This window comes from Rana temporaria, chromosome 3 (assembly GCF_905171775.1).
Source record: "Rana temporaria chromosome 3, aRanTem1.1, whole genome shotgun sequence".
Taxonomy (NCBI): Eukaryota; Metazoa; Chordata; class Amphibia; order Anura; family Ranidae; genus Rana; species Rana temporaria.
Genome location: NC_053491.1, coordinates 240,461,060 through 240,481,434, shown reverse-complemented (window position 1 = coordinate 240,481,434; position 20,375 = coordinate 240,461,060). Strand labels below are relative to the sequence as shown.

At 41.4% G+C, this 20,375-nt stretch overlaps 1 protein-coding gene across 1 annotated transcript in view; it reads left to right on the top strand.

Annotated features, from left to right (window-relative positions):
* AFAP1L1 (actin filament associated protein 1 like 1) overlaps positions 1–20,375 on the top strand; it is a 138,691-nt gene that overhangs the window by 70,844 nt on the left and 47,472 nt on the right. Inside the window, exons 2-6 of the mRNA XM_040344527.1 lie at positions 9,603–9,731; positions 11,613–11,696; positions 14,028–14,243; positions 16,387–16,485; positions 19,701–19,912. Of these exons, the coding sequence (XP_040200461.1) occupies positions 9,603–9,731; positions 11,613–11,696; positions 14,028–14,243; positions 16,387–16,485; positions 19,701–19,912 (740 nt within the window). The remainder of the gene's footprint in view (positions 1–9,602; positions 9,732–11,612; positions 11,697–14,027; positions 14,244–16,386; positions 16,486–19,700; positions 19,913–20,375) is intronic.

Genomic DNA, 20,375 nt, shown 5'->3' with positions numbered 1-20,375 from the left:
TGAAACTGGTCAGCGGACCAGTTTCAGCAGACATGTTCGGTCGTGTGTACGAGGCCTAAGAGAACAAGAAAGACGGCTAGAGAGAGAGAGAGAGAGAGATGGGTGGGGGTTTAACAAGAAATTAGGATAGAGAGAAATAAAAGGGAAGGAAAGAACAAAGAGAGAGTGGTAAATCCTAAAATTTACCATAAGCGGTTTTAATACTGGAAGGGACTCTGGGAGCGTTAAATGTCCATGGGTTAGGGGCTCAAATTACTTGCCTTGGGTGCTGACTACCTACGCTATGAAAATAATTTTACTGTTAGGGGTACCCACAGCTTGGGAAATTTTATCAAGGGGTCACGGCTTGAGAACCACTGCTCTATAGGAATCTATAAAATTTAGTACCAAGACGTGTTTTTTTTTTGTTTGTTTTTAATAATGAGCCTGCATTGCTTCTCCATTATATCATTTTTTTTTTTGTGTTTTTTTTTTTTTTTTACTATTACTATTTTATTACTACTGTTGTAGAAAATGACCTAGCTATTTATTGGAAGTAAAAAGTGCTGAAAACACAAAGGCAGCCTGGGTGCCAGAGATTGTTGCAGAAATGAATGAGGTCACATGATCCGCACAGTGAGAAAGGGAGATTTCATATTCACAGCATTCACAGAAAGAAAAATGAAAGAAAGAAAGAATACTTGTGAGATGGGACAATCATGAGAAGTCTGTGAGGAAGTCTAGATAGCAGGAATAAAAGAGGGAGTGGTGTGGGAAGGAAAAAGGTTTTCAGCACATGGATCTGTCCAGGTGGCGGCCCCCTGTCCATTGCCGCCTCTCACTTTGGCTGTTGACTCTTTTTGGCCCTAATCCTCTTTTTTTTCCCAGGATTGTTTGCTGGAGCTGCTGTGATCCCAGGCTCTGTTTGTATAGCAGGAGTGTCATCTGTTGCTTATCACTTCCCAGCCCTGCTAAATGCTGAGGTGTGAAGATTACATGAAACGTGTCACTTCCAGGTGACTATGTACACCACCCACCAGTCACAGTTCACTAAATACTTTAATATGATTTCAGGGTAGACGGAGACGATCATGACGCAACTACTGTGATTTCTTTAGGATCGAAAGACTATGTAGATGTCTTTGAGTAGTAAACCATCAATACATAAATCAATACGTAAATCAAAATTCGTCTGGTTCCTCAGGTACCGGCCAAATTTCAATCCATGTGTGGGAACCCTGGTTTTACAGAAGTCAATCTACCTATTAACTTCTGTACGTCAGAAGTTGATAAAAATACATGTCAGGTTTTTCACGATTCATCAGTACCACCAGCTACAGCCAGTAGCACTGATCATTGTATTCTGACAGAAGGGAAGGATCCCTGCCATCAGAAGGATTTTGATGTTAGAGGATTCCCCCTACCACAAATTCAATAAAAAAAAAAATGATGACTGTATGGGCTGCCTTATGCCACGTACACACGATCGTTTTTCATGACGAGAATTTTTTTTTTTAATTGGTCGTGAAAAATGGTTGTGTGTACGCCTTAACGAGGGGGGGGGGGGGATGTGCATGCTCAGAAGCAAGTTATGAGATGGGAAATTAGCATAATCAGCCCAAAGGGTGGTGCCATTCTAATGGAACTTCCCCTTTATAGTGCCGTTGTATGTCACCGCGCTTTGCTCGAGCATTTTTTATCACGATCGTGTGTATGCAAGGCAGGCTTGAGAGGAATCGCGTCGAGAAAAACATCGCTTTTTTCCATAACATGAATAACGGTCGTGTGTACGCGGCATTAGTATGGAGTATTCGCAGATCATTTTTTTTATTACATCATAAAGAAAGAGAAGGAATCCACAGAGCGAGTTCCTGACATACTGGCTGGAGTTCAAGCCATAGGTGGCCCTATATGCACCCTCTGCCCAACATTCTTCAATCTGAAAATTGAAGGAGCCTGGCGGGAAATGTGTTGGTTGAACGGTGGCTGCATCTAATTGGATGTTGTGTTGCAGGTTTTGCTGTTATTTTTTGCACAGACAGAATTTCCGATTCTGTCTGTGGTTTCAGATACGCAAAGTCTGAACGGGGCCTAAAGAAGATATAGACGACAAAAAAAAAAATAACCTGACCGGTGTACTAATCCCACTCCACTCTATCCAAAACGTAAAAAAAAAAGCTTTGCCTTTAGGTATACTTTAACCCAGTGGTCATCAACCCTGTCCTCAGGGCCCACTAACAGGCCAGGTTTTATGTATTACCTTGGGGAGATGCAGTCTAGAATACTGCAATCACTGAGCAGCAAATAATATCACCTGTGATGTATTTCAATTATCTTGCAAACCTGGCCTGTTAGTGGGCCCTGAGGACAGGGTTGATGACCACTGCTTTAACCCCTTTGCACCGACCACCTCCTGGCCCTTTAAGGGCCCTTTCACATGGGCGTATCAGTAATAATCCTCCTCCGTGTGTCCGCTTTGCTCAGCGGGGATCCTCCGTAAAATCCCCGCTGAGTCGTCGGCTGACAGGGCGGTCCCCGCACACTGTGCAGGAACCGTCCTGTCTCTCCTCCGCTCTCCCCTATGGGGAATCGGATGAACACGGACCGTATGTCCGTGTTCACCCGATCTGATCCGCCAGATGGAAGAAAAATAGGATTTTTGCGGAGACGGTGATTACGGGTGTCAGCGGATGGTCATACGCTGACACCCGCAATCACATAGGGACCAATGTATGTCTCGTTTTCATCCGCAACGGATGGATAAAAATGCGGACATACGGTCCGCACATGTGAAAGGGGCCTAAGAGTTCTAAAAGTCGAGAGGAGGAGACGGGCATTTGGGCCATGTGACCGCTGTGATTGACTGTCACATGCACACGTCACCGCTGTCACAGCCCTCGCTGCCTACTGTGCTGGGAGTGTACATGGAGTGTGCTCCCAGCACAGTAAGTTGTTTTAACATGGCCGCATATATGCATCCGATCGGCGTTAAGGTCCACCTGCCAAGCAACCACATATATACCTACGTCCGGCGTCTAGAGGTTAAGAACACTTAAAGCAATATTAATCCTAAAAGCAAACATTGATTATATTGCAGCTTACCACTTCTTAGATGTGATGGCTGCATTACTTTTCTGTTTTAGGCTTTTTTTCCTTTATTTTCACGCGACACTGTACCCAAATGTATGTCCTTTTTTTCCCAACAAATAGCTTTCTATTTCTTTGATCACCTCCTGCGATTTTTATAAACAAAAATAGGCGTCAATTTTGAAAAAAAATAATTCTTTCTGCTATAAAACGCACACAATTTAAAATCTAATTTCTTCTTCAATTTAGGCCAATGAGTATTCTGCTACACATTTTTGGTAAAATAAATCCCAATAAGCCTATATTGATTGGAGTGCACAATTTTTATTATTATTTTTTACTATTAATGACGGCGATCAGCGACATATAGCGGGACTGCGATATTGTCAATCTGACACTAACTGACACTTTGTGAGAACCAGTGACACTAATACAGTGATCACTGGACTAATGACACAGGCTGGAAAGGCGATCAAAGGGTTAACTGTGTGCCTAGCCAGTATTTTGAGTAGAGTGTGAGAGGATCTTTTACTAAGGGAAGACATGGATCCTAGTCCCTGCTTTGCAGAAACACTGGATCCACGCTGTCCCTACTGACAGAATGGCAATCTGCTCTGTTTACATAGGCAAATTGCCATTCTGCCTCTGTAGCGAATGATCGACGGGTGCTGGCGGACATAGATTCCACGGTACCCTTTCCTAGCACAAATCCTCTACCCCTCAAATTTCCTCTCAGAGCACAAATAGTCTCCCATCCCCACTCCAAAGCACAAATTCCACTCCTCCAATCCCCCATCTTAGCACAACTACCCCCCTCTAGCACAAATGCCCCCAATCATCCCTACTAGCACAAATCCCTCTCCCCAAAAAAATGTCCCCATCTAGCCCCCCCCCCCACCATATTACCTTTTCTAGCACCCCCCCCCCAAATCCCCCATCCTAGCAAAAAATCTTTCTCCCCCCCCCCCCCCCCTGATTTCTCCTCTCAACACAAATCACCCTCAAATCACCACTCCTAGCACACCTCCCCAAATTTCCCCTCCCAACACAAATCCCCCCCAATCTCATTGTGGTGCCCCCAAACCATACATGATACAGTGCCCAGGGCAGCCTCCCCTCCTGCCCACCCATTGTCCCGCCCTGGTACCCGCTGATCGGCTCCCGCTGTGTATAATCGCAGTGCGCTTTCGTGCCCGCTACCCGGAAGTACAGGATCACGTGTGTGTGTGTGTGTGTGTGTGTGTGTGTATGTGTATGTATATATATTATGTAATTCTGTATACCTCAGCCGCCCTGTAGCCGTATATCTGTTATAGGGCGGTCAGCAAGTGGTTAACACAGACGGGGGTGCTTACAATGATCCACTTTTATTTATTCATATAAAACCTTTATCTCAAAAGGGAAAAATGTAAAAGGTATTTTTTTTTTTCAGAAATAAATTTATTGAGCTCAAGGCGCACAAACAGAATTGACAAAGTACCATAACATCATAATATGAAGTTTAGCAAGGATTAGCACAATAAACAGTTTAGCACAATAAACATGTGTCTGAGGTAAAAAAGCGAAATCTGCGAACTGATAACGTTTTAGCTGTAGCTTATCAGTATATCTGCTGGTACATCGAACACCCCCTCCCCTCTGATTAACAATGATGCTGTCCAAATGTACCCCCTTTGCCCCCTTCGGCAAAGGCTGGTCATTAGGCTGGCTTCTTTTGAAGAGACAGAGGTACACACATGTTCCAGAAGTCAGCTGGTTCCTGCTGAACCAGCTTGACACTACACACCTATGTTGTAGTTGTCAGACTTCCATTACTCTGCTGCTATCACTATTCATACCTTGTATCATGTTGTGTAAACTGTTCGTCCTCTAATACCGTCTTCTCTTCCTTCCTATAACATTCCACAAGAAGGTGCAAATAGCCATGTCAGAAAGAGGATATTAGACACTTCCTTAGCCAATTCATTATAAATAGATTTAGTTGTTATACCAAACACAACATAGATATCCTAAACTGGACAAACATTTCATGATCCATTCATTGCTCCATCGTATATATGTACAGCAAGGAAAAAGTCAAGGCAGCCAGGATTTTAATGTAAAATACGTTTTACACTTGTCTGTGTCCAACCAGCACCTAAAGGTCCTTTCTCTGATTAGATGAGAATGACTGATTAGATTAGAAATGTGTTTTAATTGCTCCCCCCAAGAATTTCAGGCTGCCATAATAACCCTAATTCAATGAAAATTAGATGTTGGTATATATCTCCACTTTTTTATTTTATGTATTTCACTTAATGCTATTTTGTTACAATTTTTTTTTTTTTTTGCCCATATGCCAATTTGTTTCCAGTTGTATAAAATCTCTTATATCACTCTGTTACCATTTTGTTAACAGCCTGTATGCCACTTTGTTATAGTTTTTTATATAGTTAGCATGGCACTTTATTACAATTTTTACATAGCTTGTATACATATTTGTTACCATTTTTATAGTCTGTATGCCACTTTACCATTTTTATAAAAAGTAGCTTGCATTCCTCTTTGTTCTATTTTATAGCCCGTATGCCACTTTGTTACCATTTCTATAAAAGCATTTCTATATAGTCTGTATACCTCTTTGTTACCATTTTCTTTTTTATTTTATTTTTAAAGAAGATGTAAACCCTCTTAAAAAAAATTGAAAAAAAACCCTGCAAGAAAAAGGCATAATGAGCAAGTATGCATAGCATACTAGCTCATTATATATTACTTACCTGAGATCGACGCCCTCGCAGCAGTGCTCGTTCCTCTCCTCCAGCGCCGGCATCTTTCCCTGAGTGTTTTCCTCGTATCGCGGGTCCAGCGATGTGACTGGCCGGAGCCGCGATGACGTCACTCCCGCGCATGTGCGTGGGTGCCGCCACTAACGGCATGATCGCCGTTGGTAACGGCACGCTCAGTGCGCCTGCGCGCCACTGTCTACGGTGCATGCGCCGTAGACATCGGTGCATGTCTTTTGGAAATATCTCCTAAACCATGTAGGTTTAGGAGATATTTCTTGCACCTACAGGTAAGCCTTAATATAGGCTTATCTGTAGGTCTAAGTGGTCTGTAAGGGTTTACAACCACTTTAAGGCCCGATGTCCCTTTATTGCTAATATTTATATAACGCTGTGTGCCACTTTTTACCATTTTTCTATATAGCCCTCATGGGACTTTGTATTTATTATTATTATTATTATTATTATTATTATTATATAGGATTAAAGCCAGCTATGCATGGATCAAAATTTGGCCAGTTAAGCAGGACCAGCTGAATGTCGATCCTTGTATGGGCAATGTGGTCGAACAGAAATCAGTTGGTGGATTGACCAGCCTATCGCCTGTATCGCTGATCAGTGTATTCTGATGGCAAATACAAGAACATAGCAGTAGAATTGCCCCATTCACTTCGAATGTGTGGCTGGGGGAATAGGGTCAGTTTTTTTTTTTTTCATTCAACCTCCTGGTTGAACACAAAAACTGACTAATGTATGGGCAGCTTTATATATAGTGCACTGTGCTTTACAAACTAGAGAGAGACAGTACAGATACAATACAATACAAGTGATATTAGAGGGCCATGCTTGTTGGAGCTTACGATCTTAAAGGAAGCGTCAAGTGATACAAAAGTGGTGGAGGAACGTACCATTTTACGTAATGTGTTAACCTTTTGCTGTACCTGTTTATACTGATATGTGAATCTGATAACATAAATTCAGAGAGAGAGACTATAGATAAAAGACATTACCAGATGTAACACATGCAGACAGTTACCGCTTTGTACTTGGGTGGCGTGTGATGTGTAAGTAGTCTATGCCATGATTGCATTATTAGTCATACATTGACCCCAGCCTTGATGTTCAGCCTCTGTAAACCGCTGAGATAAAGCCATGCCTGTCTCTGCATTACTTCTCCAATGCTCCCCACTATTCACATTGCACACATTGCATACATTCCACCTGCCACTTTATGCTCTTGAGATATTCCTGGACCTCCAAAGTGCTGATGTTCCCTTTTTTGTGAAATTTAATGGACTCTTTTTAGTTCTGTTTTTCATTAGGGAATATAGTTCTCACCATAACCTTTTTAAGTGTTCCCACACAAATGGGATGACCCTGGGCCACCTACTATGGGCGCTCCACAGCAGGTCCTGTGGTTATTGTGTTTTGTGTACTCATGCGGAATTGGCTTAGCACTGGTATGTTTGTCTCTACCAGCAGTGTAGTAAAGGTGTAAATGTAGTAAAGGTGCCAAAAGCTTAGCAATTCATAGACTAGACTGAGCAGTGTATGGGTGATCAAATATATGTTCTAGTATTAACAGGCTGGGGTGGAAGATGTGGTTGTAGAAGAGCCCCATTGGTTTTTAATTGCTATCTTTCTTTATTGGTTTAGTGTTAATACTTGTACAGTAAATATAAGGTGGGCACACCTTACATAGGTGTGCCCAGCCTATTGCATTAGGGTGTGCCCCTTAAAGCTCAAACACATATGCATGTGTGTGTGTGTGTGTAAATATATATATATATATACTGACAATGTCAGTAGGGCTGTGGGCGGTATCAGTAGTTATTTTAGTTTTTTTAAATTTGTTTATATTTTATTTTTTTAGGAGCACTGTTGGGGGGCTTTGGAGAGAAATAGGGGGAATCTTCACCACACAGGGTGATTAGGGTGTGCCCAGGCACACCTGGAACACCCTGTGCGCACGCCTATGGGTGCTTAACATTTTGAATCAAGCAAATTCCACTGTGAAAGACAAATTGCCATCATTATTTGATTTCACGTTTTCTAATAAGTATCAAGATGTACATTCATCAGTGCTTTGCAACAAACCTTATGAGCTAAAATAGTAGTTAGGAAAGATTGTGCGCTGAAAAAAAAAATGTTTACTTGGTAGAAGGATCTCTAAAAATGTTTACTTGGTAGAAAGATCTCTAAAGAACATACCTGTGATTTGTAATTTTATTCCAAAAGAAGTTATATTAAAGTGAAACATTCCAACCTCAAACTAATTTTTCTTTCTAAGGCCCCATACACACGGTCGAACATGTCCTCTGAAACTGGTCCGCGGACATGTCCGACCGTGTGTACGGCCTAGCGGACAGGTTTCCAGCGGACAAAAGTTTCCTAGCTTGCTAAGAAACTTGTCCGCTGGAAACATGTCCGTCGGACATGTCCGATGGTTAGTACACCTAATCGGACATGTCCGCTGGTTATGACGTGTAACCAGCGTCCCGAAATCCCGCGCATGCGTCGAATTGATTTGACGCATGCGTGGAAGCATTGCACTTCCGTGTTTGAGAACGTCGGTGTCTTCTACGTCACCGCGTTCTCTGTCCGCAGGGATTTTGGTCTGACGGTGTGTACACACATCAGACCAAAAGCTCCCAGGAGACATGTCCGATGAAAACGGTCCACGGACCCTTTTCATCGGACATGTCTCTTCGTGTGTACGGGGCCTTATGGTGGCCATACATGCTTCCATTTTTTATTTATTTTGTATTTATTTTTACTGATTTGATGTGTGAGGCAATCAAATTGATTGAATCTGCAAATAGTATAGCCATAACTTCCTGTCCAATTGATTTAGACCCAGTTTCAGATTTTTGACCATGGCAAAATATTGTCAATTGTGTTGCATCAATCTGCAACACTGAGCTATGTTCTTCATGAATATAGATGTATAGAATCAATCATGAGATGTGATTGATAAATGATCATGCGTTCTTATCGTACCTTAAATCCAATTTACCATGTGTGGCATATCGATCCAACACGTCGTTGACTATTAATTGTTTATTTCTATTTGGAGAGATCAATTGGAAAATAAATTGCACATTTATTGAAACATGTAAGGCCACCGTTGGGGGGGGGGGGGGGGGGGGAATAAGTAGAATTTGATCCTTCAGGTCTTCCTAGCTCTCTGGGATCAGCAAATGTTCAGCTAAATGCCATGCTGAGCTGCCAAAGCTTTGCCCAGTATGAAAGGAGATTTCCCTGACAGAGCTGGGACAAAACCTGGCGGGGGATGTTTAACACAGAATGGAAAACTCTCTTTTGGGTGGAAAAATTCTGCATTCAGTGGTAATATAGAGTACATCCCTTTGATGCATGGTGCTTAGTGCAGCTGTTTCCATCAAGTGTTATCCAAATGTTTGCAATGTTACCTCGTGTATGTGTAAGGAAAACATAGTTTCCATTTAAAAGGGTCTCCAGAATAAAAAATAAATAACATTATCTTGTAACGCATCTGCTAATATTCCTTGGGGGATTGATGTCAGATAAAATGTCACATGGCGATAACCAGTTTTTTCCCCCCGAAACCAACGGGGCAGGAACTCCACCATGTTACTCAGAAAGGTCATGTCATATGTTTGTGTTCCAAATTGTTAGAGAACGCCTTTAAAAATGGAGTCCAATCAATAGTTATTCTAATGCTAATTTGAGTTACTATGTATGCTTATACACCAGAATATATCTTATAAGCTAATCTATTGTTTTTTCCTCTAGTTCTAGACCAGCTGTTGCCAGAGTTGAGTGTGTTACTAAAGCTTCTGGATCATGAATTCCTTAGTGCCACCACCAGAGAAAAACAAAGTGCGGTATGCAGCATCCTGCGACAGCTACAGCCTTCTCCAGGTATAAGCGATTGACCATCTCAATATGGGTGCCTCAGATTTGTTGGTTAAAAAACACTATTTACAAATGCAGCTCACAAGTAATTTTCGCTTTTGACATTTTTTTTCCCTTTTAATATCACTTTTGTACTAAATAATAACAGAATCTCAGTACTAACATCAAACCGCTGGACCAGCGCTTCTTGGTAGATGCATAGTACATACATAGCTCCCAACTGTCCCTGATTTCGCGGGACTGTCCCTGATTTGGAGAAATGTCCCTTTTTCCTCCTCATTTGTTCCTCATTTTGGTCTGATCTATATAGTTGTATATAAAATGCACTTTTTATCTATCAAAAAGTCTTTCCCAGTGCTAAACCTTTCATCTGATTTCAAAATGTCTGCATTTGTAAATTCCAAAAGCCAATATAAAGGAATAGTAGTGATAAAAAAAACACTTGTGGGTTTAACCAATCTGTTTTTTTTTTTGGACAATTCTCCTTTAAGGGGGTGTGGCAAGGGGTGTGTCCTATGCCTACATACTTTTGCTGATAGGTGTCCCTCGTTCCTATCTCAAAAAGTTGGGAGGTATGGTACATAAATGAGACAATAATCTATTAAAAGGTATGCACATGAGCTGGCAAATGATGTTCTTGTTCAATTTGGAACTCAAGACCTGGCTTAGTGTGTATTTAGGTAGGGATCACAGAGATGCAAAATTTGAAAATCTCTCTAAAAGTGAACATCTGCTATAATAAAGCTATGTTAACACAGGGTAGATCAATACAGAGCAATAATAATACTTTTTGTTGAGTTAAAGCAGGCCTGAAACATGGGAACATGCCTGCTGTAAATACACTGATCTTAATTCTGATTAGGCCAATTCTGAATGGCCAAAGAAGTTCTATGGTCCGAGCATACACTTTTCTTTTATAACATCAGCATTGTAATAGCAATACAAAGAAAAGTTATGCCGCGTACACACAACAGTTTATCGGGTTTTAAAAAAAAAAAATTTATGTCATTAAAAACGATCGTGTGTGGGCTCCAGAGCATTTTTCACGATCTAAAAAGTGGCCATTAAAAATTTCGAACATGCTCTATTTTTTCACAACGTTTAACGTTGTCGTTTTTAAGGTTGGAAAAAATGGTCGTGTGTGGGCTTTAACGACGTGAAAAAACCGTGCATGCTCAGAAGCAAGTTATGAGACGGGAACGCTCATTCTGGTAAAACTAGCGTTCGTAATGGAGTAAGCACATTCATCACACTGTAACAGACTGAAAAGCGTGAATCGTCTTTTACTAACACAAAGTAAGCTAAAGCAGCCCAAAGGGTGGCGCCATCTGCATGGAACTTCCCCTTTATAGTACCGTTGTACGTCACTGCGCTTTGCTAGAGCATTTTTTTTTTCACGATCGTGTGTAGGCAAGGCCATTTTAATGATCGGGTTGAAAAAAACTTTGTTTTTTCTAGACCCTTAAAAACTTCATTTTTTACAACCCGAAAAACGGTCGTGTGTACGCGCCATTACAGTATATTTCACAATCCAGTATAAGCTTACTTGAAAAATCTCCTTTTGTGTTGAGTTCTGCTTCTCTGCTGCTAATTACTTTCAATTTCTAAGGACTATATATCCCATGGTACCTTGCTGCCTGCAAGCAGTGATTTCTGTACTGTGACCAGTATTGCCTGTGGCCTCGCTGCAGCTGACATAGGAAATCTTATTTTTTTTTTATTCAGGTCAACTTTTACTATTGAAAAGTATACCTAACACGCTTGTTAAACACTATATATATATATATATATATATATATATATATATATATATATATATATATATATATATAATGTGTGTATATGTATGTATGTGTATTTATTTGTGCCTTTCTTTACATTTTCCAGGAGATGACCTGGATTTCCAGTATATGAACACTGCTGCCTATCACAATGGCACAAGCTTTGTGGAGTCTCTCTTTGAGGAGTTTGGTATGTTTGTTTTTTGTTGATTAGGCCAATAAACCATTTTGATATCTGTTTATTTTGTTTATGGTGGGTGTAAAGTGAGAAGCTCTTTTGAACATCACCAAGCATGTTCTACCTTTTTTCCTTTCAATGGTGGTAAGCAATGACTGTAAGTGAGAAATAAAAATTTTAATTCTACAACCATTCACATTGTGAATAGTGGAATAAAACTTTGTTTTTTAACCTCTTTATATTGAATTACGAAAGTGCCCAGGCATTTAAATGTACCTCCTTGGGTATAATGAACAGCAACCAGTGAATTATAAAAAGTTAACAATTTTATTCAGCCACCTCCCACCAATCCCTATAGTAAAATTGGCGGCGGGCGGGATCCCCTCTCGTTTTTGGCTAACGTCATGACGTAGCCCATTCTCATTGTGTTTGCGTGCCCAGGGTGGCACAAATCAGCAATCGCGGTTGTACCATGTTCCTAGGATCCCTGATCTTGGTAAAGAGCCGATGACACAGCACTTTACCCTTGTAAATGGCTGTGTCCAATCACAGCTGGTCACATGTAAACACGGAAGTGATTTTATTGGCTCTCTTTGCTTCACACTGACCGAGTGTGAGGCGAGGAGAGCCGATCAGTGGCATCTCCTCACAGGGGAGACCTGTACAGGTAATCAAGGCACTGATTATCGGTGCCCTAATTATCAGTGCAGTGCCCATCGGTGACCCCAATCAGTGATGTCAGTCATGGCTGCTTTTCAGTGCCGCCTATCAGTGCCCATCAGTGTGGCATATTAGTGCCTCCTCATCAGTGCCCATTAGTGCTGCCTATTAGTGCCGCCTCATCAGTGAAGAGATGGTAAATTTTGTAAATAAGTAATTTTCTCTAACAGAAACCGAAGAAAAACTTTTTTTTTTCCCCACATTTTTGTTTTGTTTTGTTTTCTTTTTTTTTTTTTGCAAAAAGTTCAGCAGTGATTAAATACCACCAAAACAAAGCTCTATTTGTGTGGAAAAAAAATGATAAAAATGTCATATGGGTACAGCGTTCCATGACCGTGCAATTGTTATTCAAAGTGTGACAGAGATGAAAGATGAAAAGGGGTGAAAGTGCCCTGTGTTGAAGCATTTAACCACTTACGAACCTCTCGTAAGAGGGGTATTGTTATGGCAGCAGCTAGCAGTATCCTCTTCTTCAGTGGGCGGTCTGCTTTCAGTGACCCCACTATCAGAATACAATAGCTCGGCAGAGAGGATTCCCCTATCCATGTCATCTGTGTGGATGGGGGGGGGATCGAGTCCTTCTTTTTTTTTTTTTTTTTTTTTTACAACACATTTGGTTGACTGAAAAAATAGCCAATGTATGGGCAAGCTTTATGCAGTTGGATTTTTGTTTAATTCATATATTTTAAAAGAACCCAGGAAACCTATTGTGACTCTCCATTTTGGGAATCTCCAGTGTTCACATTGTCCTAAGCTTGCTAAAGATGCCTAATATGCCTCTAGTCTCCATCAGTTTTGGTTAGACATACCCTTTAAAGCATACCTAAACTCAAAACTAAAATGTCATATATTGCAGCTTACCAGTCCTTAGAACTAGTGACTGCATTATTATTATTATTATTATTATTTCTACCGGTAATCCTGCAAAAAACACACTTTCTTTCCCCCGGGTGGCAATGCACACTCCTTCACTGTATTCATACACAGAGCCCTGGTTGCCTCCCAGGCTGTACTTCAAACATGTCTGCCTTTGCTTATCTCCAATTACATGCAGAATGACAAGATTAGTAGTTTACTCAAGAAATGTAACACTTTGTTGCCTCCAGCACACAGGAAGTGACCAGAACCATGCGTTTCTGGCAAGATCATCAGTTATTTCTGTACTTGCTAAAAAATTTCTTAACCTAAAATATGAAAACAATGCAGCAACCACATCTAAGGACTGGTAGGCTGCAATATATTAAACTTTTTTGCTCTTGGGTTTAGCTATACTTTAACATCATCTTCTAGTTCATTTCAGTTGAGAGGTATTATCGCCAAAAAGAACTTGTAGAAACTTTACAATTGGCCACCCAACACAATTTTGCTTTAGTGACGGTAACCTCAGCAGCGTTATTGCTCGTGAGTCATCTCGTTAAATCTTTATGGAAATTTTGTGATTTGTCTTTCACTCAAATACAATGAATGGTCCTGTTTTGTATGAAATGTTATGGAAGGCCTTCGGGACTAGCATTAGCCCAGTGCTACACATTTTATAGGTTGTAAACAATATGTTGTTCTCACACCATGAAGACATTTAAAGTAAAGTGCTAATTGTTCAAATTTCCGGGATTTGTTCTTCAGATTGTGACCTGCAGGAATTACAAGAAATGCAGGATGAATACAAAGACACAGAGAGCCAATCTTCTCCACCTCCACCACCACCATGTGCCCCTCCACCACCATTGCCACCATGTGTCCCTCCACCACCATTGCCTACCACTCCCCCACCAGAGGATTACTATGAGGAGGCTGTGCCACTTGGGCCAGGAAAGTCCACTGAGTATATAACATCTCGCAGTAAGGAGTGTTTTGTCTTTTTTTTGTCTTTTTCATCTATAGCTTGGTCTACTGTAACATTAAACTGAAGGACCGTAAATCATGGCTAATATGTATTTACCTATTGTAAATCAGGCCATAAAAATAGAAGATGGCTCGAAATGTCATCTGGATGTTGACCAGACCAGGCCATAACAGATGTGTTCAATCTGAACGGTCCATATTGAATGAGAGAAAATAATGATTGAATACACAGACAGATACAAATTGTGGACCAGATTGTCTTCTGTTGCCCATATGGGGTTTTATTAGGTCCTGCATGTGCTTTTCTTCCTGGAGCTGTGCTATAGATTCAAGGAAACCTATGCTAATGAACTATAGAGGGTACAATTGAGAGCCTCTCTATATCAGATATCCATGTAATTCTAATCCATTAGCTATTTTTTGAGGCTCTTATATGAATGCGTGTTTATTAAAAGTTCTAACTATATTTTGATCCCCATGGTTGTTTGTCTTTAATACTTTTTGAGGCATAGAGCTAGAGACAACCAGACAATTACATTGTAGTATTTTCAGAATGAGAGTAGTAAAGACAGGCTCTTTACTCTTCAGGTTTATTTAAAAAATGTTACGTTTTTATGAGGGAAACACAGATTAGGAGAATAAAAGAACCCCACCCCGTAGTTTTGTTTAGCATACGGTTGATGATGGGTGTCTGTTAGCATTATTTATCCATGTGTGTTAACATTATTATTTCTCCATTGAAATCCCCCTCTGTTTTCTCCCGTTAACCATGCTGTCATTACAAAAAAATATTTGATGTGCCAGAAATATATGCTCCTACCTTAAGTTTTGTTTTTAATGGCCCTTTCACACGGGCTGTCCGATCAGGTCTGCCTGTTAGTCTCCTCTATGGAGCGGCGGATGTCAGCTGACACCCACCGCTATCCGATCCTGCCCACAAAAAAGCAGATGCATGGTGGTCCTATTTTCCATTTGTCTGGAGGATCGGATCAGATGAAAATGGACAGGTGGCCCCTTTCTAACCAATTTGGAGAGCGGGACTGTGTCAGTGTCCGCTCTGCAAAGTGGACAGGACCTTAAATCAGCCTGCTCAATGGGGATCAGCAGAGGAGGGAGCTTGCGTCAAAGGGGTCTTAGTCAATTTAACACCTTGACACATTGGGATTGATTTACTAAACTTGGAGCACTGAGACTTTTCTGCAGCTGTGCATGGTAGCCAATCAGCTTCTAACTTCAGCTTGTTCAATTAAATGGGGTTGTAACCCTCATGTTTTTTCACCTTAATGCATCCTATGCATTAAGGTGAAAAAACACCTTGCTGTGCCGAGCCCCCGTTTTTACTTACCTGAGCCCCGAATCTCCCTGGGCACAACCCGCGTCGCTTTCACCACTGCTTGTCGGCTCTTCATTGGATAGATAGCAGTGCAGCCATTGGCTCCCGCTGCTGTCTTTCAAAATCCAATGACGCGGCCGCCGGGGGGCAGGGCCGAGTCATTCACTCAGCGGCTATGGCTGCCGCAAGGTAACTCCCTCAGGAGAGCGCTTCCCAGAGGGGGTAAGCTATTGCGGGGAGGAGCCGCAAGAGCTGCCGTGGGACCCCAGAAGAGGATGATCGGGGTCACTCTGTGCAAAACGAGCTGCACAGTGGAGCCAAGTATGACATGTTTGTTATTTTTAAAAAAAATGAACCTTTAGTACCACTTACATTTTTTTTTTTTTTTGCACTTCTCCAACAGCTATAATAAAAAAAAACTTTTACCAATTTAGCAGACCAAAAATGGAAACATAAGAGATGTATTGTTAGGATTTACATACAATTACATTTTCCACTTCCCTTGTCGGCTACTTGTAACAGTTGTTGGATTATTATTAACCATTCAAACCAATAAGGGATTTGTTTTTAACATACAAAGTGTAGACAGGGTGAGGCAAAACTGCTGGAGCTGTGGAAGCAGGTGCATGGGATATTTACACATGTGCTTCACTTATCACCTTATCCACCAAATACACTTGTGGAGTTTTCCTGTTAACATTTGTACAAAATGTGTGCGTTTTTATTAGAATATGATGAGTGATTTACTCGATGCCAACTGTTTATCTTTCCATAGTTTATTTGTGATGTATTTCCTACTTTTCACAGACAGTTCCAGCCCTCCCAATTCCATAGAAGATGGATATTATGAAGAAGCGGATAATAATTACCCTCTTACCCAAATTAATGGAGAGCAGAAACATTCATGTAAGTGACAGTGCATATAAATGCACTTATGGAATGAAGGTGCTAAACAGTCTTAAAAATGTATTTTATACAATAGAAACTTGAAAACCCAGTTCAGGTTTTGAGTATTGAGATTAAAGCGGAGTTCTACCTAAAAATGTAACTTAACCCACTCCTTGCCCCCTTACACGCCACATTTAGCATGTAATTTTTTCAGGAGAAGTGGGACTTCATGTCCCAATTCCTCCTTCCGCCTTGGGGCTGGTAAGGCGATTAGCTTAATCGCCTTATTGCAGCCCCTCCCTGTAGGCGAGCGCCTGTCCAATCGGACAGCGCCGCTTGCGCATGCGCAGTGCCGCTCGCGCATGCGCAGTGGGTTCCCGGCCGTGAAGCCGAAAGCTGTCACTGCCGGGTGCCCACACTAGGAATGAAGACGGCGAGGGGGGGCGAGGAGCGGAGCCCCGGCCAGCGCGACGCTGGAACCGTGGAGCAGGTAAGTGTCTGTTTATTAAAAGCCAGCAGCTACACTTTTTTGTAGCTGCTGACTTTTAATAAACTTAAAAAAAGGCTGGAACACCCCTTTAAGTAGATTTACCAGCATAATGTATTCCAGCCTTTCAATATGGAGGGCTTATACCAAGGTGCACTAACCTAAAACCACCAATCATCGTAAACTCGGATGAACTTGGATCAGAACAAGATTGGTTGCTGCACTTAACACTCTTTATTATACAGGTGTAAACAGGGGCGGGCTGACAACTCATGGGGCCCCCAGGCAATAGATTATGGGGCCACACAGTATACATACACACACTGAAAAGGTACTGGAGAGGCGGGGCAGCTTTAATCTTGGGATTTTTTTTTTTTTAAAACACCAATTTTTACATGCTGTCCCTGGTTTTACTGAGTCTGGCAACCCTGATGGGGCCCCCTAGTGGCATGGGGCCCTCGGGCAGTGCCCGAATGGTCAGTCCGCCCCAGGGTGTAAATGAGCCATTGATGATATAATACTGTAAACATAATAAATTGTTAGCCTCTCACAATACATATAGTAGATCTTGGTAAATCTAAAGGAGATTGTACAAACATTCTACAATAAGATTGTAAAATATGTGTACAGTCAGAGAACCAAGCCCCAGTTTTACAATATGTTGCTATATGTACCGTATAAAGTTTAACAACTATTAAAATGAACGACAACAGCAAATGTAGAGTTTTTCACAATCCTCTTCTAGAATACAGTCTAGAATTTGATTAGAGGTGGGCTTGGGCTTCCTCCAAGCTTGCCTCTATCCAAACTTCAATGTTTTTTAGTCCTATCATCTGCAGGCCGTTTCATTCACCAACCCGCAGCGTGCATAAATGCTCAATATGCATGAGCATGTGTCAATATAAGGATACTGATGTCCTGCGAGGCAGTGAATAACCCATCCTCCAGATGATATGACAAGCTTGATTTAGATAGGCAAGTTGGGAGAATGTCCAAGCTCCTCTCTAACCAGAATCAAGACTGTATTCTAGAGGAGGATAGTGAAACTTCACATTATTTGCTGCTGTGATTAATTTTAATCAACGATTGTTACTCTTTTTATACGGTACATATAAGTATAAAACTGGGGCTTGGTTCTTTATGGCTGTCCACATATTTTACAATGTTGTAGAATGAAAGTATGAAATGAAGAGACGGCAACTAGTCCTCCCGATAAAAGTACTTTAATGATGAAGGGTACAGTGTGCAAGTTGTCCCTTCATCAATAAAATACTTTTATCAGGAGGACAAGTTTCAGGCTCTTCATACTTTCATGCTGTTTAAAATTCTAGGAAAACACTGTGAGCTTTGGAGCCCCGTTGGTCTGCCTCCAGGGGGAATTTACCTAGACATATATCTTCTGTTTTAGAATGTTTGCACGCCTGAGTTAATCTCTAATCTTGGTCAATCAGTTCTTATGCCTATATTGTTTGTTACAAAATGAATAATTGCATTTTCCTATCTACAATTTAAGCCAGTACTGTTTTATTTATATAAATGCATCAGGTTATTATAGGTTGTAATTACCAAAGTGTTCTTTGTCATACTTTGAGAGGCTTTTGCCTGGTACAAACTACCAAAAAACGTTGACTTTGTTCGGAGCTGCTGTACTAACCATCCAAAGCTAGTACAGCAATCTCCCCCTCTGAGTTGTTGTGTTCTGAAAGGGGGACGCCCCCTGCCAGAACACTCTGATAAGCGCTTTCTGCCATTGGCTAAGAGTGCTGACGGGGAGTCGGTCAGCTTCTGGTTCTCCAGCATGCTTGTCTGACAGAAGCTGGCTGGCTTGTGTCGGACAGACTGACATACACACGGGCCGAATGACGGACTTTTTTTTTTTTATCCTGCTGATGTCTCCCAGAATTCAGTCTGTTTGTACGGGGCTTTATCCTCACCTGTGAATGTGACTCCTGGCTAAGAAAAGTTTGAGAAATCTGTTGTTTTTGATTGCCTATATATGAGACTACTCCACTGACCTCTGGTGCACAGATTTGGTATTTTTTTAGGCATAGTGCAGATACACAGATCATAAACTAATTTGGCATCCCACCATCTTGGTTTCTGAAATCTCTTATCCAACATAACCATTCATGGCAATTGTTCCCATCCAATAGCATGCAGCAATAGCCCTGAAGAAGGAGTCTTTCCCCTTAAACACGTTGGCTTGATGTACATGTTGCTACTTTTTAATGGTTGTCCATGTTTAGAAGCTGCAGTTCTGTGGGCACTGGGAACTCCTTCCTTTTAATCCAAGCCCACAGATAAATATAGGTCACTAAGGGTGATGTATATCAATGTGTTCTTACTGTGAACTTAAGGAATTTCCCCACAGCCTCCAATCAAATTCATACTCAAATGCCTTGTACATACGGCCGGATTTCCCTCCAAAAAAAGTCAGACAGGCTTTTTTTCTAGGAAAGTCCGGCCGTGTGTAGCCTCCATCTGACTTTTTTTTCGGAAGTCCGACAGACCTTGGATAGAGAACCTGTTTTCTTTCTTTCCGTCGGACTTCCGACGGATTTTACGGCGGACTTTTGTACAGTCAAAAGTCCGACCGTGTGTTCAAGGCATTAGGGTAAGTCTGGTGGCTGAGAGGTAAATCTAGTTATTAGTTGATATCTAAGGCTTGAGCATTTAACTTATGGTTTTTGGTTTGCATAGACCAGAAGTGTTTCATAAACCCTGAGTTGTGTTCCTTTGTGTGTAGATAATGAGTCTGATGGTCTGAGCAGCTCTTATGAGTCGTATGATGACGAAGATGAAGAGGGTAAAGCTCAGCGTCAGATGCACCAATGGCCTTCCCAAGAGTCGTCTCTGCACCTGGTCCGGGATAGCAGAATCTGCGCATTTCTCCTGCGCAAGAAGCGCTTTGGCCAGTGGGCAAAACAGCTGACACTAATCAGAGACAACAAACTACTGGTAAGAGAAATGAAGTATTCTACATGGAAAGTTCTTTAGAAACAAACAATGAAAAATATCATCCTAGTGATAAGACACCGACCGACTTAAACAAATACACTGACACGGTTGAGGGAAGGAAGGAAGAAAATATTTTCTGTTACGTCATACAGAATCCAAACAGTCTGAGTGCCAGAGAGGATTTCCTGCATCCACTCTTCTATGACCACTGTGAATGGAGCCGGAGTGTATGAACAAGGTGTTTGGAAGGGAGAGCTGGAAAGCATTGAAAAACATAACCGACCCGTCAGCTGTCACATTCTGGCACACCACAAATGAAAAGTGCTGTTTGCATTGGCTAAGCTCTAGTCACTGTCAGTGTGTTATGTATTTGGCAATCAAGTAGCACGGACCCAGTACCACAAGCTCACCTCTGAACTTTGGTCTGATGCCTATGAATTGTATTATAACCAGACTCTCTTAT